The sequence below is a fragment of the Halyomorpha halys genome, unplaced genomic scaffold (genome assembly GCF_000696795.3).
Source record: "Halyomorpha halys isolate HHAL.00 unplaced genomic scaffold, Hhal_1.1 Scaffold949.1, whole genome shotgun sequence".
Classification (NCBI taxonomy): domain Eukaryota; kingdom Metazoa; phylum Arthropoda; class Insecta; order Hemiptera; family Pentatomidae; genus Halyomorpha; species Halyomorpha halys.
Genome location: NW_027109590.1, coordinates 432,163 through 457,274, shown reverse-complemented (window position 1 = coordinate 457,274; position 25,112 = coordinate 432,163). Strand labels below are relative to the sequence as shown.

Below are 25,112 nucleotides of genomic sequence, written 5' to 3'. Positions count from 1 at the left end.
CGTTTTTGTTGAGAAACGACAATTTATCAAATTTTCTCTGGAGAAGTTTCCAAAATCTAAAATCCATAACCAACACCAGAATTTGTATGGGATTTCATATATTGTTTGCATGCTTATTCGAATAACTTATGCAATATCTTTACGATTCAAGAACATAGGAACTATTTGCCAAATTTTGTTCTTATCACAATTTTAGGTTCTTTTACAATTACAAATCCTCAAAGTAACGCTAACATTTTTTCATAGTTTTCTTCCAAGTCGCTAAAAAAAAAAATTATATTTTTCATTTATCACCAACTGCAGATTTTTATTATTCCTTTACTTTAATTTTTGGAAGGTGTTTCATAGTATTCAGTTTTTAAAATCGGTTTTTCTGCCTCTCTTTAAATTTCTTTCTCAGTTTAGAGTTTACTTTTTGTGTGTACATTAGTTGTGTATTGAAGTATTTTAGAATTTATTTTTATTATATATATTATCTGTTTTAGCTGCATATTTTCAGTTTTTTATTGCAATTCATATGGCATATTTGAAGGGTTTTTGTGTATAATTTTATCAAGAATTTATTCGATACCCATTTATACCAACCAAAACGTACCTTGTATCAGACAGAAACCGCTCCTTTATTTGTGTTTACGAAGGCAGCAAAGCTAATTTCTAGTAATACTATCGAAGATTACTAGTCATACATCCTAGGAATCCAAACAGCAAAGTGGCCAGAATAGATTTCAGCTTCGAAATAAATCAAAATGAAAAATCACTTCCTCCTATTTCCTATCTAGCGTCAGATTTCCAAAGCTCAGATAGCACCTCCTTAAGCCGACAAACCGAACACCCAGTTCGATTTTTATGATCCCCGCTTTGCTAATAAACCTAACGAGGCAGAGCAGCCAAGTCGTGCTGGGCTCTCACGTACCCTTCCCCAGTTTCCTCTAAAATCTTGCCTTTCCCAACGTATATCACGATGCCCCTACGAAAAGATCTGTGAGACCATAATCTGGAAGCTTTCTCCATTCTTGGAAGATTATCATGTCTTCAAAAACAATCTACAACCTACTTTGTTAGCAATGGGACCATCGGGTTATTAGTTAAAGTAGCTTAATTTTTTTAATAGTAACCAATTATAAGTTCTATTAATACTGATTTGTGTTTTTTTCCCCGTACATGTTTACGTAATAATGATCGAGTATTTAATTTTTTATTCTTTGCTACATGCCTGGTCATTTCTGACATACGGGGAGGTTATCGTTTAGGTAATCCTCCTACACTGGTTAGAATAGGTCGAGTTTTCATTTTGTGGGTCTGCTATGAAAGAAATGTCATCTCGCCCAGGCCGAAATCGAACTGGCGCCCTTGCCGACATGTTAGTAAGATAACATCGCAGCTGTTAAGGCTATAATGGTCATGTATATACTTACTGAATTTTAATTAATTTATTCTTAAATATTTTTTTGGCTTGAATGAGTTTTGTTTTTTACACATTGTAAGGGTCCTTTTTTCTATTTAATATCTTTAAATAAATTTTATTAATATCTGTTCCATATAAAGTTTTTTTTTTTATTTTATAGTGAACATAGTTTTGCAAAAACTTATAATTGTAATTCATAAAAGATTATCATTTTTTTATTATAAACGATTTTCTTAGGTTTACAGTTTTATTGCCAGCTGTATTTAGAAAATAAATTATTCAAAATAAATCTTTAGAGTAAGAGAGATTTCCACACTCACCTATAAGACGCAAAATTATTTTAATAGTATGGCCATTTCTTGGGTAAAAAACTACAATTCAAATGATTGTTCCTAAATCCAAACGATTCTATCTGTTTGCACGATTTACCCTCCAGCCTTAGTAACACGCAAACCATTCAAGTCATGCCAGAATAGAATAGGCTGTTCATTGTGAAGGAAACATTCAGGTCAAAGCGTTTGTCAGGAGTTGTCAAAACATGGGAAATTATATTCTAGGAGCTTTCCAATTCCAACGTGTATAATATTTGTTAAATTTAATAAAACTGAATTTGATGCTATTGAAAGTCAACAAAATATGGTTTCAAGATTTATAAGATTAAAAAAGTTCAGAAGTTTATTATGTGTTCCTTACTATTATAATAAAGGTTAGTTTTATTCATTTTAGTATTATAAATAAAGTTTTTTTTTAATAATTTATTTATTGTTATTTACAACTGTATATATATATCAAGTAAATTTGCTGTAAGTGCTATTGTGACATGATACAAACATGTGGATTATCTACATACAACTCCAAAAATATTTCTAAAGGTGAAGATCTCGAGGCTACTTTCTTTTCTGACGCCTTGGAGGATTATTAGGTAATGAAGGAGAAGCCAGGTTAGAAACGAGTTGGTTTGAGTGGTTGGGAAGTTTATCATGGAAGGAATGGTACCTGGTTTTGGCCAAATCGGCAACATATGGGACATTGAGGTCCTGATGGATGACTTGATTTGTGTCAAAGTAAGGAGCATTAAGGATTTTATGAAGGATTTAGGATTCTAAGGATTGGATTCGGGTGGAATTTGAAGGTTTAGTGGAGCCCCATAGCTCAGCTCCATATGTCCAAATAATAAATATAGTTAATTTTTATTCTTTATAACTGATCCCTTGAGGATTTTTTGAGACGGCTCCAGTAGATCCGTGGCCGCCTAAACTAACCTTCTTCACGCTGACCTTTCTTAGCCTACTGCCTTCCAGTTTGCTGCATGCTGCTCATTTGCATCATTGTAGATTCTGTCTATCCATCTGGTTTTTGCTCTCCCATGAGATCTCTTGCAAAATATGGTGGATCTTTGTATTTTGTAGAGGCGTCCTGATGGATGGTTGTTTTGTAGAGGTGTCCTGATGGATGGTTGTTTTGTAGAGGCATCCTGATGGATGGTTGTTTTGTAGAGGCATCCTGATGGATGGTTGTTTTGTAGAGGCGTCCTGATGGATGGTTGTTTTGTAGAGGCATCCTGATGAATGGCTTACTGCCAAATGATATATTATAAAATGGTATAATTATTAAATTTTAAAGACACATCACAGGATTTTATCTAAGTTTAATCATACCAACCAAAAATTGGGATTACCACAAAACAAAACTGGTGAGTCAGAGGTTGTACAGAAACCAAATTTATATATACCATATTTATTTATGAGGAGAAGATGGCTGGGGGTGCGGTCAAAGAGAAACACAAATAAGCTGGTGAACCTATTTTATTGTGCCAACGTTTCGGGTAGAGTTTCGAGCCTTCTTCAGGTCTGTTAGCTTAAAAATCAAACGCCTAATGGCGTCCATATAATTTTTTATAATGTCCATATGATATTCCATCTTCTCCTCGTACTTCATCCACGGTCAACTATCTCTCATAGTCATATGTATTTATGTATATATATTCAGTTTTACAAACTTAGCAATTTTGATCGCCTACAAAATACGCTCTATTGGTTTTATTTCCTAATTATATCTATTTCTCAAAATTCTATATCTATATGCTCAAAACGTAAAAGGAAACTTATATATTTAAAGGAAAATAAAACTTTTTCTTTGACTACCAGATCATTATTTTATTGATATTTTTATTAGTAATTTTTGTACTACTGGACTTCGGAATTAGGTACATTTATTAAGCCAAATGCATTTGAAACTCACTTCGAGGTGGACAAGATAAAAAATTTGAGTGAAGTAATGTAATTATTTAAGTTTATTATAGCATACAAATATTTCTTATAATGTCCTTATAATTTTTTTTAAAACTTTAATAGAATTAGAAGAGGCAAGAGTACTTTCCTTTATATCTTGAGTTTATAAAGTAAACGTACTGAATTTTGTGTAAAAATTAATTATAAGTTTCCCTCTGATAAGAGAGAGACCTTTCTCTCTTTATCTTCTTGCCTGCACCAAATTTTTCGAGACATGTATTGATCGTCGGGAATCACAAAGTCAAAACTCGGCGATTGAAACGTAGGTTTTATTAAAACTTTTTATTGTGACTTGGTCGAGAAATGTTTGATATGTCAACGTTGAGAGCGAATCGCATGATTTCAAGTTTTGCGATTTTTTTTCTTTAACAATTTTCTACCAACCTTTATTGATGCCCAACACATTTTTTTTAATTTGTTTGGAGAAAGTATTTTTTAAACTTTTAAATATATTCAGCATCGAATATATGGTTGTTAATGGTTTTAATTCGATATTCAAATTCTATTTTTTTATTTATTTATTTAATCAGATGGATCTTGAAAATAAGTCTCAACCATGTAAATTTAAAAATAGTTTTTTTCAGCTTAACCAATCGTAATATGTATATTTTTTATTGCATGCGTCTAAATGCTTTTATGTTTTATAATTTGGAAAACAAAATTTAAGGGATGCATTGTAGTTCTGATCCAAACTCTGTCAGAGAGTAAATTATTTGTATTAATTTATTTTCTTTTTTAACTTAATATAAAAACAGATACAATCATGCTTGTTTAACTCTTATAAAAATTAACTAATAAATTCAGAATGTTACATCTCGATTACGGAAAAACTAAGACTACTTCTTTTCTAATATTATTTTTACTGACAAGGCACTTATTCTAGAATAATGTCATATTTAGAAACCTAATTCTGTTTATCTTATTGCATATTGTATAATTCGATGAAAGCTATGAGATTTCCAATCAGTTTCTTTAAAAAAAATAAATAAGTAAGGAGTATTTTATCAAAAGTTTGTACATCCACTTTGAAAAAATGATTAAAAGAGACATATAAGACAATTTTTTTATTGAGAATGTTGATTCTAAAAATCTATTGAATGCGAAAACATTTAAGTTATTTATAAACAAAATAAATTTTAAATCCATGATTATAGTTTGCTAAAAAAAAAGTGTTTATTTATGATAAATGGTTGTATTAAATTTTAATAGAATGATCTTCAATTTTATTCTCCAATTTGTTCAAATATGTGTTCCTAATATTATCCTAATTTTGAAAAAAAAACGTTTTATATTTAAATATTGTATTCCAATTTGCCACTATATTTCCAATTTAATCTTTCCCAAACGGAATATATTTTTGTATACATTTTTTTACGAGTTTGAATCAATTGGCTATTTTGTATATTAGTGTATTATTTTCAAGTATAGCTATTTAGTCATCTTAATAATTATAAAATCATCTTTTTAGAATCGTGAATACTTCTTAGCTTGAAGTGATATTGGTATTGATACTAGCCGGTTACTGAGCCTTGCATCAGACTTTACTCGCTCTATCTACATTTTCTTTAGGTGTTCATTTTAGGTGTAGGAGGTAGGTATAACCTTCATCTTCTTAGCTTGCCTCATTTCTATTTCTGTCTATACATCCTTCATAGACGAATATAATAAAAAGACTTCAGGGGAACTTCGGATTCTGATAGATTTCATCTGGTGGCTGGATTTCAGAGGATCTGGTGGCAATGACAAAACAAGACAAAAAAGAGCTTAACAACTAAAAACTACTGTCTTCTGAATCTATGCTTAAAATATATATAATAGGACACAAGACATTTAGAAAAAAATTAGATACATCGTTTTTCCCTTGATTGCTCCATATGTAATCACTTCCCTAACCCTAGAATATTATTGTTAATCTGTAGTCATTTATCAGTCTAGTTCAGTAAATTTTTTTCACATTGAAATAAAGAACATGGTAGGTGCTTAAAATCAGTATATAATCATAGTTATATTTAAAAATGTTTTTTTTTTTTTTAAATATATATTTATTTATATCCGAAAAAAATATGTATATTGCATCTTTTAAAATTGTTTTCATTTCGGTGTAATGTATCAAAAACCATAAGAACACTTTGTTATATTAAAATAAATCTTTTTAATAGGAAAGCTTAGTTAAAAATGTAAAAAGTTACAAATAAAAAGTTAAATTTATTTATAACTAATATTGCAATACGTAAATGGCATAAGAAAGCTCAATCAAATATTATTAGAGGACATAAAAATACTACACAAAGATTTAAATATATTTAAACATAAATATATGTTCGTATATATTATTATAAAAGACATTTTTAAACATTACATTGACGGGATTGAACATCCTTAAATCAATTATATGGTACTGTACCTGTTTAAAAATTTGTACTATAGTAATTAGAATAATTATTTTAACAACGGAAAAACCCATGATAATCGACCAATCATTCAATTGAGACTGATGTAAATAGTAGTTCTGTCGAAAGGCAAATGATCCTAGCTGTTGATATTTGCATTGAAAAAATAAAAGCCTCATAACTACTATTTAGTTAATTTTTTTTTTATTAGTATGTTTTTTTTCTTCTGGCAGTTCTAGATTTAGCCATTGAACGTGATTAAATACGATATTGGGGTCCATATTATCTTTACTTGCATTCTCGAATTCTTGAAATATTTTTTGTACTTAAATAATGAAAATAAAATGAAATGAAAAACGAAATAAAAATAAATTTTACAAAACATGTGTAATTAAATAAGTTTATTTTATTTTTTTGTTGAAGAAACGAGCAAAGCAACTTGTAAAAAAGTATAAATGAAACTTTTACAAATATTTGTCCTCCAACACCTTTACCTATGCCAAGTTCGAAATATTACTGAACACCAAGCAAAGCATTATAATTTGGTCCTAGTGTGTTTTAATGTTTTGAAATTTCGTTTTTTTAACTGGCTGAAACGTAAATTGAAATCATATCTATATCAATTGGAACCTCAAAAATCTAATAATTTTTATGAAATTTTGGTTGAATTGTTATTCATATCCATAAATTAATGAAAGCAAATCTAAAAAAAAAAGTGGAAAAAATTATTTTTATGATATTTCAAGTAGACTCTTAAGTAAGTCCTCAAGTATCTCAAATATTTGTAAATAAGGAATCAGTCAACATTTCACCCATTCATTTCAGAGAGAAAAAGAACGACAAATGATAAACAGAACAGAGGCAGCCCATCTCACATTAACAGTCCAAAAAAAAAAAAAGTTCTAATTTCCAAGGCAGTGACATAGTGAAGGGAAGAGAGTAAATTTATCATCATTGTTGTTACTCAGTTTTGAAAGAAAAAAAAATTAATAAAATTAAAAATTTATTCCTGTAGTCTTCAATTTTGATCTTTCATGTTATTGATATACGAACAGTGGATAGTAATTAGTTAGTAGTAAGTAATAAGTAGTGTAAAAAATTATACATTTTTTTTTTGTTATAGTCTTAATTATTTATTATAATATTATTCTTTTATTTGTTTCAGGTAAGAGCCTTACACTATCTTGAGTTGTGAAATTTCTAATTCAGATCGCTTAAAAGAAGGTAACTTGAATCTCTTCCTATATAATTAATTTGCATTAAACGGCTCTTATAAGGTAATAGAGACTTAGGGAAAAAAATGTTTTCGTGTTTCAAGAAGGTCAGATTTTACTTACTGACCTTTAAATGTAAATATAGTTTTTTCTCCGTGAATAATAAGAAATTACCGCTTTTAAACAAGCAAGGAATAATTTTAACTCAGATTAGAGTAGTAAGTGAAAGATGTGTAGTGCGAGTTTAATTATTAATTAATTAAAAATTAAATCTGTACCGCTACAACCCCTGAAGGGTTAGAGGTGGTTTGTTGGTGGAAGGCTTGAATCACGCTTGACCACCAGATTTGTATCCCAATTACGGGTATCCACTTTATAAGAGTGGATAAAACGAGGGCTACCGAACCCACAGTACTGACTCAACGCTGCAGTGAAAAATAAAATAAAAATATTCTTAAAAAAATTTTCTTTTGAGGCTAATAACTTCCAATTTAATAAAATTTCATTATTAAAATTATCATCATGGTACAACGTTTCGGTACCACTGTCCCATATTCATGCACCTTAAACCTATAACAATAACAAAACTATCATAACAACAATGTCCATCTCTATTCATTATAGTTCACACAATTATATTCACCTCATAATTTCTTCTAAGAAATCATGTCACAATTTGTGCATCTTCACTACTCCTTAGTACCATAATCCACACAGCCATCATCACTCTATATTTCTTACTACCTCTTTGGACCTTACCTCATGTCCAGTGTGCTGTTTGATTACCTCCCTATTTTTTACAAGTCCTGCTTTGTATTTAACATTAACTTTGTGATTTTTTACTTAAACCAACGGTTGTGCAAAGGGGTGATTTGTTCAAAATCACGCTCCACCACCAGTATTTAAGGGGGGGGTAAAGGTAAAGGTCCTCAATTAAGGGTACCCACTTTACAACGCTGGGTAGACCCCCGAGGGCTCCCGAACCCACAGGGCTGACTTAACGGCTACAGGTAACATATAATAAATATCTGCCAAAGTCGGATTCTAACCCGGGTCCTTGGAATTAGTAGTCCATTGCTTTACCGATAGCTGCCCACTCCCACAGAATTACTATTAATTAATAGATTATCTACTATTACTTTCAATTAATACATAATTTTAGAATTAAAAGAAGAATTTTTTTTATTTATTTAATATATTTATTGAAATTTACTACTGTACATTATAATACATTCAATAAATTTGATCTCAGTTACAATGGAGTGATACAGACCTGTAGAGAACTACCCATTGGTAGCACTCTAATGACGTTTCTACATTAGTAGGTCTCGGGTCCATCTTCTTTTTGAGTGCGTCGGAGGATTGTCAGGAATATGAGAGTATGCAAGGTTAGAACCTAGTAGGTTTGGGTGGTTAGGGATTTTATAATGGAAGGAATGACATCTGGTTCAAGCTATATCGGTTATATGTCCCATATTAAGGTCTTTATGTATGATATTATTTTTGACAAAGTAAGGAGCATTGAGGATTTTACGAAGAATATTGGATTTGTAAGTATGGAATACGAAAGGTATTCAATGGTTAATCGGAGTCATTTAGATCACTCTTTTGAAATAAACTGGAAGTTTAGTTGTAATCGACGTGCAGTTTCCTATCTTTTAAGGAAATATTTGAAAAGTATTAATGGTTAAATGATATATATTAAACAAAAATTAATTCATAATTATCTACGATTAGTATATATACGATATTCTTATAAGCCACTATACAATCGAGGTTTAGAAGTTCTGAATTGCATTACCAAAAATTACCAGTTTAAGAATTGTCTATATTTTCAAAGTTATTGAGACAATAAATTTATTTTTCTAGATTCGTTTGAAACCTCATGCGTCATTGGTATTTACGGGAGCTAGACAGATATCTTGTATCATAAGTGATATATGTTAATTTTGTTTAATAACTCGCGACTTTCTTAAACCGTATTATTAGAATTATAAACTGGTACAATCAAAACTGTTCTGTTTTTCAGGAAAACGAGATTTCCTTAAATGAAGGAAATAACTACTTCGCCTGATTTTTTTCTTTTTTATTCGAGGGAAAACTTAAAGTTGTAATAAACGTAGGATATCGAGAAATAAATATTTTTACTATGTTGGAAAACAATTTTTACTATATAGGAAATTATGTTTTTAAATTTAACATACATCCAAAATAATGATTCATTTAACAATGATCCAAAAGATAGGTACTCATGTAAACAAATAACATACTTTCTGGTAAATTAATATAGTAGCAATATAATTCTTGTTACGAAATCTCATTGTATGGAATAAGAGCGGTCTTGAATCATGATGTAAAAATAATGTATTTCTGTCCGTGTATATTTACATATTAAATGCTTATGATTTAATGCATTTAAAAATGTAAATGTGAAAAAATTTATATTTATTTTTTAATAAAAAAATTAGGCAAAGTAGTTCTGGAATTTTAATTTCGATGTAAAAATAGGTTCATGTTACATTCTTCTTTTTATTCTTTTGATGCTATCAAAATGCGATACGCATATGTACAAAGAAATTCAAATATTGTTGAACAGTTTTTTACTAATCGATTCATGTTGGTATTATATTAAAAGAAAATCAACCAATGTCAATCAATCCTGGCCACATAAAATTATTTTATTAATTATCAGTCTAGTCAACAATGGTTCGTTCGTAATAGGTAAGCTCGGGAAAGAATGCATGTTTTTCGAAGCAAAAAACTCTAAAGCAAATTCTGGATTTTAACATCTCCTATCTGGAATACTAATGTTAGGAAATGCATAATAACAAGAAAAAGTTTCTCTTTTTTTTCTTGGTCCTTTTGCGCCTTGTCGAGTCTGAATACATTTTTCTAAAATTGTTTATTATTTTAATATAAAAACTAATATTGCTTGGTAGATAGATAATAAAGGGGGTTTTATTTGCGCCCTTGGCGGGGGTATACGAGGGTATCTATATCGCCACCACCTGGCTATGGCCCTGATCTCAAAAACTGCTGGCTCCACTACGAAAACTCTTTATAAAAATCAAACAAAAGTAAATTGTCAAGAAATAATCAAATCAAGTACCTTGAAGGTAAAAAAAAAACAATTGTTATCAAATTACTTATGAAAGTAATTATATATTATTTTACCATATAAGTTGACTAGACAGATAGCCGGATAATTCGGATTTAAAAAATTTCCAACATTAATTTAACTCATTAATTTGGTAAAAAATAATAAATTATGAAATTAACTTTTTTATGACGGTCTTAAATATCCTTTAAAAAAACTTATTCTTCGTGATTTAATTTAAGTGTACCAACGATCTTTATGTTTCAATAATTACGTATTACGAAATCAGTTATCCTTTTTTATCTTACCACACTTATTTTATTTTCAGTATTTATTTATTCCTATCTGTATATCTTACATTGGACCTAGAACTATTTTGATTTACAATTACAAAATTTACTCTTTTTTTCACTTCTAGTTTATTACATTTTTTGTTTTTACTTTTTTATTATTTTTTAGTTTCGGAATTGTGCTCCATAATCAATATTTTTATTTCGCTATAATTTTTTTTTAAATAGACAAATTGTTACGCCAGTACATATCCTTCTGGATTAAATACATTTTATTCTATTTATTTATTTATAGATTAGTTTAAGTTAAATCCTGATCCGATAATCGATTATATGTAACTAACTTCCATTTAGTTTGGTTAAGTTCCTGAAGAACTGTGTGTGGCTTACATATTATTATATCCTTTTATGTAACACTCCCATCATTGGAGTACTCCCAGATCCCGACAAAAAGGAGATGGTCTTAACATCCTAGAGCGAGATGTGATGCGGCAGAAGTGGCGTTATACCGTTATCCGATACACTTCCGGGACATGCCTTTGAATTATTAACTGGCTTTTCTTCACTCAGCACTCATCCGTCCATTCAACTAGGGTTCATTCACTGGCTCTCTGTATGATCAGCTGGTTTTGTGTTAATTTAGTCCGCATCCGTTACTTCAATTCGTCTACTCTGTCTTAGAAGATGTATTTTAAGAAATAGCATGGCTTTAATTTGGTTTATTTACATACTGCTGCAATCAGTTATGATTATTTTTTGTCTTTTTTCTTATAATAATATTTTTTAAATTCAATTTGTATCTTTAGAAGTTAACTTTTATTAATTTTTTAAAAATTATTATTGCCATATCATTATTGAAATTATGTTTCATATTGGTGTATTGTACGGATAGTTTCCTGCAATAGATGGACATTACCGTAAACTGGCTGGGGGAGTTACGGCCTGTCAGCTGGTAGAGGGCTATATTCGTTGACCCTATCAGCATTGTATATATTGCTATGTATCTATGTACTTGGGATGCCAGGATAATCGCTGAAGGCAATTATCGAAAATAAGTTAATTAATTAATTATATATTGAGTCCTAAAAAAACTATTATTATAATTGGATTCCTTTCCAAAGGCTGTTTGTGTGTTTACCAATTTACCAATTAAATACTTTTATATTTATAAAATGTTGTTACCATTAATTATATAGTATAATGAAGGGTGGTATATTGGGTTAAATAATAGTATATAAACTACATAAAGAGATTAACTATTTATTTACAATCTATTAAAATGATTCAAATGATTCAGATAAAGGTTGCCATGAAATATAATTTATTACATGATTACTTATTGGTTAATTTTATACTTATACCTGCTGATGCCGTGGGATGTAGTGCCGTATGTGTCGTTCATAAGGGATGTTCAGGTCTCGTGGCCCTTCTCACGACTTCGTCTGGTCGAAGTCCATGTTCTAAGCCTGCCTCCTGACTGTGGTCATCACCCATCTAAGCCTTCCTGTTGAGTGTGTCCGTCTGGCTCTTCTAAATTTCCTCTGTATTTTTCTCCCACTCCCCACTTTTGGGGCGTTACTTTATTTTTAAATCTCCTCTCTGATTGGGCGTCCCCCTCCTCAGGGCCGAGAATGTGTAAAAAAGTTAGACATGTCCAGGAAGGGCCTGCAGCTGCTTAATTTGATTCCGATCCCTCGCCAAACCTGTCATTTATGTTAGAACACTTAAAGGTTAGCCAATCTAATTTTCTCAGGGGCCTCTGGTAATGTGACAAACTGAATACAGATGTTTTCATATCAGGGGACGCTAAAAGCTTCACAGAAGGATACCCTGACCAGGTATAGGGGCAGATGACGAAACACCTTAATAATACCCAGGATTGTCAAAAGACCGATACATAGCTATATATATATATATAGATGAAAATGAGGACCAATAAAGCAACATTTCACCTGCTCTTGTGTGTTTTAATTCATCATCCCTTATTCTTTATTTTTGCATTTTGCTCTCGAGAACGATAAGTTTTTTTTTTATACACAAATTACTACAAAAATCTTTAATTTCAAGTGCTATTTAAATTCTTATTGAGCGCAGCAGCTTAATGCTTTCGAGTTGCGTTGATCTGAAATATTAACATTTATTTTATGATGGATCACTGGCATAACTCTGGGCTTTCTTTGTACCCTATAGGTTAGTAAGTCGTAGGATAAACCTTCCTTACTTCTGTATTTTGAATATGGATTTCTATATTATTTCCATATTTATATTTTTACATCCTTAATGCTACTTTGTCACAAATCAAGTCATCCATCAGGACCTCAATGTTCCATATGTTGCCGATTTGGCCAGATCCAGATACCGTTCCTTCCATAATAAACTTCTCAACCACCCAAATCCACTTGTTTCTAACCTGGCTTCTCCTTCATTACCTAATAATCCTCCTAGGCGTCTGAAGAGAAGATGGCCTCGAGATCTTCTCCTCTAGAAATGTTATTGGAGTTCTATCAGTGGGTAGATTATCCACATGTTTGTATCATGTCACCTATAGCAAATTTACTTGTTGTATATATGTGTATAGAGTTGTAAATATCAATAAATAAATTATTAAAAAAAAAAAAATATATTTTTATAAAATATGAATACGCATCAGATGACCTTATTGTTTCAACTTTTCATACTACCGCAAGCATAATGCTAACATGCATGATATCAATTAGGCTCTCATATAAACGAATTTATGCTTTTTGTCTTCGGCCGCGATCCTTGATATTTCGATCCTTGTTTTCCTGCAATGAAGTGGAGAGTTTCTAAGAGTAGAGCTGCTTCGTAAAAAAAAAATGGACAAGGATAATAAATTTTTTAAACATTTGAGATGAGCGTGTAAAAAAAAAAGTAGAAGTTTATGCCTTAAATGCAGATACTTATACCTTGATTTTCCAGCTTTCACGGACGATATAAAAAAAAACCTCTGTACACCTTGTTTCATAGTCTATAGTTGTGTAGAAAAAAAAATTATTGTTTTCAGGCTGACCAAATATTTTGATCTAATCGAGTCATCTTAAAAAGATATTTAACGATCAACGGACGATTAAGGGGTGCCTTATCTGTACCATTCAACAAGGTGGAGTGAGTTTTTTTGTCAGCTGAGCTAGCCTGTAGGTGTTTCTTAATGTTGCCATTTAAAGCCATACTCTCCTGAACGACTGGCCGACTATTCCGAAAAGGGCATCTTGAACTGTTAGTCTAGAATCTTCTTTGGTTGTGGGTAGCCACCTGGTATCCAGTCTGACATCTTTCGCCTGTTCTGTGTGTTTTCTATTTTCGCGGTAGACTGTATCATAATTAACGTACTAGAGAGTTGAAGGGTAATTGGAACCGCATTATTTAGAATGATATTTAGCTAAGAGGTAATGGGCTGGATCCTTTTTGCAGGAGGGTGATACTTTAGGAACAATTGTACATTTAAATATAAATATTGGTCAATGCTATGTAGGTATAATTCATAGTAGGAAAATCTTAGGATTGGTTCTTTTTTAAAAGAATGTGCTGTGTTTTTCCTCTAATCTATTTCTATTTCTTTAGGTTAATGAATGAAAAACCGATGGGAATAATTTCTAACTTAAGTGAAAAGTGATGTAATGAATAGAATATAAAATAAAATATAGTTTCAAATTATAAATAAAATATATTAAATACATTTGATTAGTAATCAACGTAGGATATTAAAGAAACTACTATTGGTATCACTCTAATTGCAGAAGTTAAAAAGCTTCAAGGCTATTTAGGTTTCTCTTAGGGTTATGAAGCAACAGAAATATGTTTATAATGGAAAGAAAAGTATTTATTTCGCATCAAATAATATTCTGGGTAACTTTATTTGTAATATAACTAGGAGTATTGAGAATTTTATGTAGGATATAGGAAGAATTCCACTGATTTTTGGAGTCTCATATTTCAAATTCACATGTTCATGGAGGGTTAAGATTTTCATAAAAAAAAATTAAGGTTACACGTTAATGAAACGTTTTATTATTTAGGTTAAATATTTATCCTTCAGTAGGTAAGTGTTAAGTTAGTTGGGCGTAATTTTTTTTGCTTTTTCAGTCAGGTTTGAGGAGGACAAGTTAGTTCACAGTGCAAATTTACAGGATCTTTTCCATTGGGATAAATGGAATTGCGTTAAAGGGGTTTTTGTTAGAATTGGGTAAAGAACCATTAAATTTGTGAATACCTTCAATTGTTCTTGTATGCACACGGTTAAATATGTATTTTATGGCTTAAACGATTTCATATTATCTATTTATAAATCGACCTTGTTTGTTCCTAAATAAGATAAAACCTGATGCTTGTTGTCTACCGGTGACTTGATTTCATTTTCTAGTCGATCGTAATGTGCCAACTTTTTTCCTGTAATAAAAAAAATTTACCATTAGTAATACATCGAGTGAAATATCAGCTACAACAATCATAATAATTAAAATGCAGTAGTTCTGAAACCATTACCGTTAGCTATTATTATATGTATTTTTTTTCTTTACTTTTTTAATTGTTTACTTCACTTGAACAAACAAGTTTTGAAACACTTCAATTATTCTGTCTGCAGTTCTATTATTATCTATTTTCATATTTGTTTGAGTGATATGTAAATTCCAAAATAACTTAAATTATATGTTATTCGGACTTTCTGTTTTTAATTGTTTTTCAAAGATAAGATAACATATTGATGTTATCAATGTATTGACATTCCTACATGTTTAAACCATAACAAATCAAATTAAATAAATAGTACCAGTTTTTCTTGTAATTTGTTTAAATTTAATATTTTATTAACAAATTTCCAATTTTAAAGTATAGAAGTTTCATTACACCAAGTTACACTTTGAAATATGATTATTTAGTTTTATTCTCGTTCATTTTCCCTTATGCAACATCTTTAGATATTTATGTCAATTTAATTTTTTTTTTTTTTTTTTTATTATATTTCAATAAATTAAATATTTTATGTAATAGAGTACAACATATAACTTAGCTGGAATAAACTATTACTATGTGGAGAAGACTCTCATAAAACTCAAACTAGTAATCTTAACTTTATGATTATAGAAAGTTATTTGGCATATAGTGCCATAGTTATCACATAATAGTGTCAATGTTATCACTATAAAATTTTATGAACACTTACTTTTGTTTCACGATTTTGAATAATTGAATTCTCACTATGAAGTAACACAAAAGCGTATGAAGCAACTTTCGCCTCCTGAATCTCCACAACATTGCAAATATTAGTACCTTTGTAGTCGCCAGCTTATGAAAAAGAATGGAATACATCGAGAATGGTTATTTATCTTAGAATATTAGCTGACGTATGACGTTTGATAATTTTTTTTAGATTTTTAGTCCAAGTTTAGTTGGAAAATATTTATATTTTATACTTCATTAATTCTGATTTTTATAAATATGAACAGGAAGAGAAGCATTGTAGCTTTTCGTCATAAGTGGTCACCCTTCTATGTACTAACAATACATCGCGTTGTTTAACATTGATCGCCTATTGCAAGGAACTTGCAGGAAGTGTTATAATGAAGGGGTAAGCTGGCAGAAAAATTGAAGCCAAAAAGGGTGGCCTTATTTGTCTTCTAGGAGCGTGACATAGGAGTAGAGTTTAGTTTTACAAGAGGAGTTTCGGTTTAGATTACAGTAACGGACATTCCAATTAAACTCGACGTAAACCGTCCTTTTGTGGGCGTGGTCTTTTTGGCTTCGCATTTTCTTTGAAGGGGTTTGCCAGTCCCCTGCTAGGAACTAAACCAACTCGGCCACTCCAAACCATAATAAAACATAAAGATGAATGGTTAAAAACATGATATAAAATTTCAAAAAACTAATATATCAAGTAATACAAATTTAGTTTGTATCATTTGATACCAAAACACTCCAACTACCAAACTAATAAACAAATGAAAAACTAGACATCAAAATAATAAAAACTTCTGATTAGTAACCATGTATACTGGGAATACTCATGAGAAAATGAGAATGATTATAAAAATAATAAATAAAAAACAGTGAGTTCCTAAACTTAAAATTTTTGGGTTATAGTTAATGTCACTGTGAACAATTGAATTATTTCACAACAAAATATGTTAGTATATATTAACAGAATAACTAAAAACTAAAATATCATAATAATACAAATTTCCAATGAGTTATTAATAATACTATTATAATATACCATAACAATTATATTTAGAAATTGATGAAAATAATTGGCAATATGAAAAACATGAAACGAAAGTGATTATGAAAATAATTAAAATACCTTAGCAAATAAAAAACAATGAGTTCATAAATTTACTAAAAATGTGTATGTATAAATAAAAATATGGAAGTAAAAAAAAAATAGTAATATGTAAAGACAATTATTTATAATTATATTTTAAAACACAATTCCTGCATCAAGATTAATTACCAGTGCATTTCAAATTTAAATAATTGTTTCGTGATTTTTTTTTTTAGTTTTAATGACAAAACGCCAGGATGAGTGTTGCAAGTTAGAATATTGCTTAGTGTTGTATTGTTCATTATTTCTTTCACTTTTTCAATACTTCGTGTCTTATCTCGATCTATTTCAACTTCAGAAAACAGTTGTCCGAACTTTCAGCATTTAAAATAATAATAAATATTACTACTTTTAGAGAGTGTAAGCAACAAATTGAAATTGAAAGAGATTGTAATATTTTGAAGTGGCAAGGAGGGGAAATTGAAAATGGAAAAATGGAAACATTCATATTCCCTGTAGTCAATTTTTTGAACGTAGAATTATTTCATTGATTTTTTTTTATTGTTATGTTCTTTACAAAAGAATACTTTGCAATCTTTAATTTCATCTCCAACGTTGCATATTTATTTTCAATTTTTTTCCCTCTATTGATAATATCTAAATGTGCAATCACCTATAAGCATTCATCGTCAAATATGCAAAATAAGACTTAGCTAATTACACCTGAGTACACTAATTCGTGAAGATATTTTCTCAGCTAAGCTAAAAAATCCATGCTAAGTATGAAATTGCATAAAAATCCTAATTATGGTAATTACGAAACATGCTCCAATCTCTAGGATATTGTGAAAATTAATAGTTGGAACTTTAAATTGCTGATTAAGAACATTAGAATTTTTTGGCGGAAAATAGTACATTTTAAATCCGAATGCCGCAGTATAGAGCTATCTCTTTTTTAGTAGGTATACTTTCAATTTAATACCATTCATTAATCCCGAAACATATATTAGAATAGCTTAATTAACAAAATTGTATCAATGAACACATAATTTACAGCTGTTCTTGCTTTTAATCTTTGAAGTATAATATATAATATTGAAAACAAATATTTACTTTTTTGTCTTGGTGAATGAAGCATTTGAAGGATATAATATAACCTATAACACATAATATAACTATATCATCTAATCTATAAATAAAAACAATAAACATTTATTGAATGTTGGTAAAATGTGAATGAAAAAAATAGGCACATAATAATTAACAGCTAATTGGTTTTTCAAACAGGAAAGAAAAATAAATGTTATCGTTGCCACACAATGTCACATTATTCCTGTATTTAAAATTAAGTAAAGCCCTAATTTTTTAGTAATGTGAAAAAATATCTATATTTCAATATTTTTTTTATTATTTAATTATTTTTTACTAAATTATATATTCGGCATTAATCCAATCTCTTGATCATGGGCGTTCCACCCGGTTTTTAATTTCATTTAATGTTGGTAATTAAATTTTAATTACTCCAACCACTCTGTAATTCACTGACTTTCACTCGCGGGGTATAATAACCTTTGGGAACTAGTTCGCTTCTGTTACTGAGTTAAAATTATCTACAAATGAAAAGAAAAAAAAGTTAAAAATAACCGAAAAGGAAATAACAGTCATTATGTATTTAGGTGGCCATGATTTAATTCGGACAAATTACTACCCACTCTTTTTCGATTGGAGCCTTCAGATCGGATCGAGATGGCTCAGGGTCGCTTCAGGCTCCTGCAATTGTTCTTTGAGCGAAAAATCCTCACACTCTTCATCTACACTCCCATCGGTTGGGAAACGGTTTCACTTCCCAGGAGTGCCAGTTGCCGATCGTTCGTCGTGCACGCAACAGCTTCCCATGTTCTTCCCATACAAAGCGTCTCTGTTCGAACCAAAGAAACCACCCGATGAATCGCCTAAAAAGTCGAAGCACCCGCCGGACCCACCGCCCAAGAAACCCAAGAGGCCGCTGCCGCCGCCGGCTCCTGCTGATGGAGACTTTAATGAATGGAAAGAAGGTAGGGAGTGTTTCATTCATTTAAGGTGCACTTTAGTGGGATATTAGACAACTTAGTTTACTTAGTATTAATTACAATATATTAAACATGGATTTGCAAGAAAAAATCATGTAAAAAAAGTTGAATATGACAGCATTGATTTCCATGAAGAATTCAAGATACTAAAGTTTGTAATCTATTAGTCTACGATCATGAAATTATTATAACTTATATATTTTTTTTTACTAAACTAAATATTAAAATTCTTAGAATGAATTTACATAAGTAATTATCTTAACCAAGTTAATAGATAATGCTTTTTCACTTCATGTCCAACTGAACCGCTGTACACTTCAAAAGGTATTATTTTCATATGTTCTTTTTTTTTTAAATGATACTTTCAAATTAATTTTAAGAAAATTGATATTTCCATGTCCATCTTATTTTTAATACAAAAATAATGTGTACACTCTATTTAGCTATAAGAAATTTAATTGACATCTCACTCCAATGCAAAATTGGTGTAAAATTAGGTGGAATTCATCATCCTATGACGTTATAGACAGATTTCATTTTTTGTTCTTTATGTTTACTTGTTAGTAGTAATAATTTAAGTTTAATTAAAAATCAAAATTATATATCATTAACATTGTTTTAATCAGTGTAATTATTTAAATATGAATTACATGTTCGATAATGCAATTTGTTTGTTTACTTTTTTACCCAGCTTTTTTTTATTACAAAAAACTTTCTAAAACTTTTTTTTTCCGTTTGAAACGACAGTATTTTCTCATTTAAAATGAGTTATTTTTAAAATGTTGTACTTAAAAGTTTTTAAATGACAAGATCTTAATCTTTTAAGTAAGCATATAGTTTTATGACCAACCATATTTTTATAATTTTTATTTATAAACTCTTGTTGTAGTGTTAAAAATTGTAGAATCAATTTAAGTACACTTGTGTCTTTTATATTTATAACAGGATTACATTATCATTTAACGACATTCTTTGTGCATGGTTAAATAACAAAATATAAAATAATATATGTTTTAAAAATAATTTTTATATTTTGAACAAGCCCGTTCAATTTAACATTTTATATTATCATCTATATTAAATGAAGTGCCAATAGGTTGAAATTATTATAGACATTTTTGTTTAAACCATTGTAACGTTGTTTTTTTTAAACCTTTTAAGTTTTTTAATTGTTTTTATTTTATGGCCGATCGAAACACACTAAGAATTATCGAAATAAATTATTATTTTTCTTTAAACATTATTCTTATTTTATTCCATATTGTTTAGTATATTTGTGATGTACATTTTCAGACCGCAGCTTATAGTTTCCTAAGCGCATTATCTGGAATGTTCCCATGAGGAACCAAAAGGTCAGTGAAAGTGCTCGAGATCAAAAGGTGCATCGCAAGGAAATACTAACTTTTAATGTATGCAGTTTCCACCAAAATTTGAAACTGTCAAAAGTTAAATTTAATTTCATCAATATTAATATTTCATGAGAAATTTATTTTACTCACTTTAGAATATCACGATTTCGGTGTACGATTTTTAAATTATATATTTAGGTGTTAATTTTTAGATCTGTGCTTAGTTTCATATTTTTATTATGATCTCGGTTTAGATGTCTGAGAGACTTCGATGACGGCGATATACTCTTTAATCATTATTTTTCTGAGTAAATTCAGTAAGTAAATTAAACTAAGTAAATTCAGAGTACTGACCGTCACTTTCCAATCAAATTATAAACAATATTATTGAACTTTAAGGGGGAAAGATCTAGTTATATTTTTATTCACTGAGTATAACAAATAAAGATATATTTATCATATACATTGAACAATAATGCAAAAACGTTTTTTTTTATTTTTTACAAACAATACAGTTCTCTTGTATTTCCTTGTAATACTTGGTTAGGTTTTTATTGAGCTCTTTTAAAGAAGATATTGGAAATCAGCAAATGATTAAATTACCACCCTATTATATCAATATCAAACAATTCTATTAATGTTATTAACAATTATTTAATCTATGATCATTAATTTACATTTAAAACAGCTGATTAAATATTTACAGTTGTATATTTTTTGTGGATATCTGATTAATTGACAACCTGATTGCAAACTTTTTAATAATTATCAGAACTTGGTATTCAATGATTTGGTTTAAAATGTATTCAATATTTTGATATTTGTTTACTCCTAACAATTCGAATTGGTTAGTATGATGAATAAATAAATGAACAGTGTTGTATCTAAATTCGTTCAAAAGATAGTTCTTATTTGTTTTTATAACTTATTTCTTTTTTTTTCTTTATGGAAACTATTTATTGTCATGTTATCTGCAAAAATGTGGTTTAATTTTCTTTAGAATAGAAAAAAAATACATTAATAATAAAGATCGATTTGTTTAGTGCCCTGTGTTTCATCCATCGTTTTCTGCACCTTTATCTTCTTTTTTTATGGCATTGAAGTTTGTCATCGTTTATTGAGTTCTGTCCACTCTTTGGATCTGGATGTGCCCCTGCTCCTTACTCTCATTGTATTCAAGATTACTGGATTCGACTGAATACTTAAAAGTAAACTTGAAATTTGCTGAATAAACCTGGCTTGTTATGCATGTGTTAACAGAACAATAAAATGGATAAAAATGATAATAGTTTAACTATCTTTGATTTTTAGTGCTTCTCGCTTTGGTTATTACATGAATTTGAATGTTTTCGCTTATAAATGATTTTGGAATAACACACATTTTTTTTTACCCTGTGAAGCGGCCCTCCCCGTTCTTTGTACCCCCTGGCCAGCGGCTCCTGGGCCAGTATTGTAATACTCCCAGCCCTACCCCTTTTCCATGTGGCAAAGGAAGGGCACTAAATACATATGTATATATTTGGATATTCATATTGGATCATCCCTTTTCTTGTATAACATGACAATATTTGAAAATAAATCAACATTGATTCGAGTTGAACCTTAGGAATAAAACTCGACTATTATGGATTAATATGTGGATTGCATGTTGGTGAACAGCGAATTTAAGTATTAAAATTAACGATAATCATTTTTAATATATTTGTATGAGGACTGAATGTTCCTTTTTATCTTATATTTTCTCTTTCTAGAGATCATACCGCTTATTTATTATATTAAAATGTATAAAATACGATGTGATATTTTTTCAAAATTGAGTTATTGGCTAGCGGAAATAAATTAAGGAAAGTACCAAGAGGAAACGGTTCGATACTCACCAGAAATGGATTCGAATATTAAATAAAAAGAGATATAACGTGACGTATAACGCATAGACGTGAACACAGGTGATTTCCTCTCAATAATGAAATCAGACAGTTAAGACTTAGAAATTAATAATAGTTGTATATAAAAACAAAAACTGAATTTTTAAAGAGTTTTAAACTATTTTTATGCATTCAAGTTGTTTGGGCATCACTTGATTGCCCGTCGTGATCATCATATTTATTCTGCCTTGAAAGCTTTTATTGTTGAAGATCTAGATAGTGTGCGGTAAAAATAACCAATCCATATACAGGTCTTCGAAAAATGCATTGGAAAAAAAAAAACTGAAGGTTTTGAGAAACGAGTAGACATATGATGTGGGATAAAAAATGTATTGTTATAGGTTTCCGAGAAAATTTGTTTTTGCATGAAAAAGTTTTTTCTTACGTAAAAAACGTTACTACATAAAAAAAAAAACTATAAACCTCTAAAATGGACATTCCCTTGGACATGTTGCCCCAAGCCAAAGTAATGACCAATTTAGTTTAATTTCTTTAATGTGTCATATGACATTCTGTCATATACAGTCAGAAATTGGTAATAGAGATTAGAGAAAATATTCGCACCATATTTACAGAGGTATATGAATTAAAGGATAAAAAAATAATAAATCCAAGAAAAAACAAAATTAATATTAAACCAAAAGTAAAATAATATCTTAAACACATTCATTCCTATGTTAAATGTTTACAATCAGCCTAGAGAACTCAAAACCAAGCTTTGCTTTCCGCATGTGTAAGGCAATGCAGAAGAACTCCATACTTGACTAAGTCCTTCATTAAGAAATTCATAAACATTAGTTTCGTATTGGAAAGAATGTTAGCAAACCTTAACCCAAACAATTGGATTGATATTGACCCAAAGGGTACAACGAGAGATCTGAATCCATAGCGTAGGGTTGCAAAACAATACACTGCGACCGGCAGGGTGTCTTCTTTAGCCTCAACCTTTCGTCTCCTTCATGGTATTACTCAGTTATCGGATAAAGTTACTAATGGTTTTCTTTTAAATATTTTTCGAGTTTATGACTGTTTTTATTACTGTTTACTTATTTACTTGAAGACCCGGAAATGTTTTGTTATTGCTGTATTTGAGGATGTATATACATACATTAATTGAACACTATTAAAACTTTGATATCAATTAATATATAGATGAAGTAACAAGACAGTAACTATAACAACATAAATGATAACAACTAACTTCGCTCTATAATCGTTAATACTAGTCCGATTCAGGTGATTGCTTCTTATTCCTATAGACAATTTGGTTATCTTTGATATTGACATATATTACTACATAAAATATGGAATATTTATATATAATAACCGTCATTTACTTTAATATTAGTACAATATTCAGACAGAGTGACCTATCAAAGTGTGGTAAATATTTTTTAGGAGTAAAACAAAGTTAATATTTGCGTATATTTTCTCTCCAGTTGTGAAGTAAAAAACAGAAATCCGGAAATTTCAAGCGCTTTCTTTTAAACTGCGTTTCTGGTATTGAAAGCCAGTGAAGACTGAAAGTGGTCGCTAGTCTCAGACGCTCAGTACCTAATACCAGTATTTACAGTAGATCTCTGGGTCACTGCCGTTTTGGGAAGGTCGGTAGGGATGGGTTAAGTTGGATAAGGATTTCGTTTGGAGATTAGGATGATAAGCGAGTTTCACCATGGGATGTGGTAAATCTGAATTTAATAATGTCCGAGACAAAAGGTATACTAAGGTTATGGTGTAGGACATTGTCGGTTACTAATTATGGAGCATTATTATCCAGATGACTTATGTCCGAAGGACTTTGGACCGAAAGAATTGAATGCGCCTGATGTTAAAATTTTTAATTCCCCCACAATTCTAGTCTATAAGTCCTATAGGGTTTGATATTCTCTTGTAAAGTTGTAGTTAGTTGTTTAGTGAAAGATATCGATTAAGAATAAAACGTCATGAAAAAAAAAATTTTTTTGTTTATTTATTTATTGACATTTACAACTGTATATAAAATACAACAAGGAAATTTGAAGAAAGATTATAATGATATGCTACAGCATGTAGAGAAACTACCCAGTAGTAGAACTCTCATTTTACAATGTAAGGTCACGAGGCCATCTTCACGAAAAAAATCGAACATAAATTTAAATGAAATAAGATTTCAGAACAATTAAATTACAGCAAATACATGATATCAAAACTAATAATAATGTTGAATGGAGTCATTTTAGAGCTGTTGACGCTTTTAGTTGCTGATGACTATTGTTGCGCCCCATTGTTCAGGTTTGTTGAGTTACACAATATTTCCCGTCCAATTTCTTTGCTGTTACTGATGTCAGGTTCAGATGGAACTCAATGAACCCTACCTGGGAGCTCTCTTCCCTGCTTTCGATGATCCTGTATCTCAAAAGGTGCACGTTTGCCACGCCGGGGTTTCTTCACCCTATATCTCGGGAATAAAACTTATCATTGTCCTCATTTACGTTTTGAAGTTTCTACAGTTTCTTTCCGTTTCATCATAATTATGTTAGTTGATGAAAGCTTCGTAAAGGTGAGATATTTCATATTGATTATTATCGCTGTTGAAATATTTTAGAAAAAAAACATTACCGGTATCTAAAAATTGTGGAGCTCACTGTAGATTGAATTTAGTCCATTTTTTTATGAAAATTCCTTTGCTAATGTCATTTCTAGGTATCTTATGTTATATTTTAGGTGCTCTTTGTTTCTTTGATTTTTTACTTTTTGACCGAAAAGAATTTATTCATCAGCCAGTGAGTGTTCATCAAATAATTTGTTTGGGAGTTTCCGGTT

General features: G+C 30.0%; 1 protein-coding gene across 11 annotated transcripts in view; it reads left to right on the top strand.

Annotated features, from left to right (window-relative positions):
• OtopLa (Otopetrin-like a) overlaps positions 1-25,112 on the top strand; it is a 331,346-nt gene that overhangs the window by 89,798 nt on the left and 216,436 nt on the right. For 4 of the 11 annotated variants that reach the window (XM_067047770.1, XM_067047769.1, XM_067047773.1 and 1 more), the window contains exon 1: positions 18,847-19,021. The exons of the other annotated variants lie outside the window; for them this stretch is intronic. In XM_067047770.1, coding sequence (XP_066903871.1) covers positions 18,862-19,021 — 160 coding nt within the window. In that variant the 5' untranslated portion in view covers positions 18,847-18,861. Of the gene's footprint in view, positions 1-18,846; positions 19,022-25,112 lie in introns of those variants that run through there. 11 annotated transcript variants of the gene reach the window in all.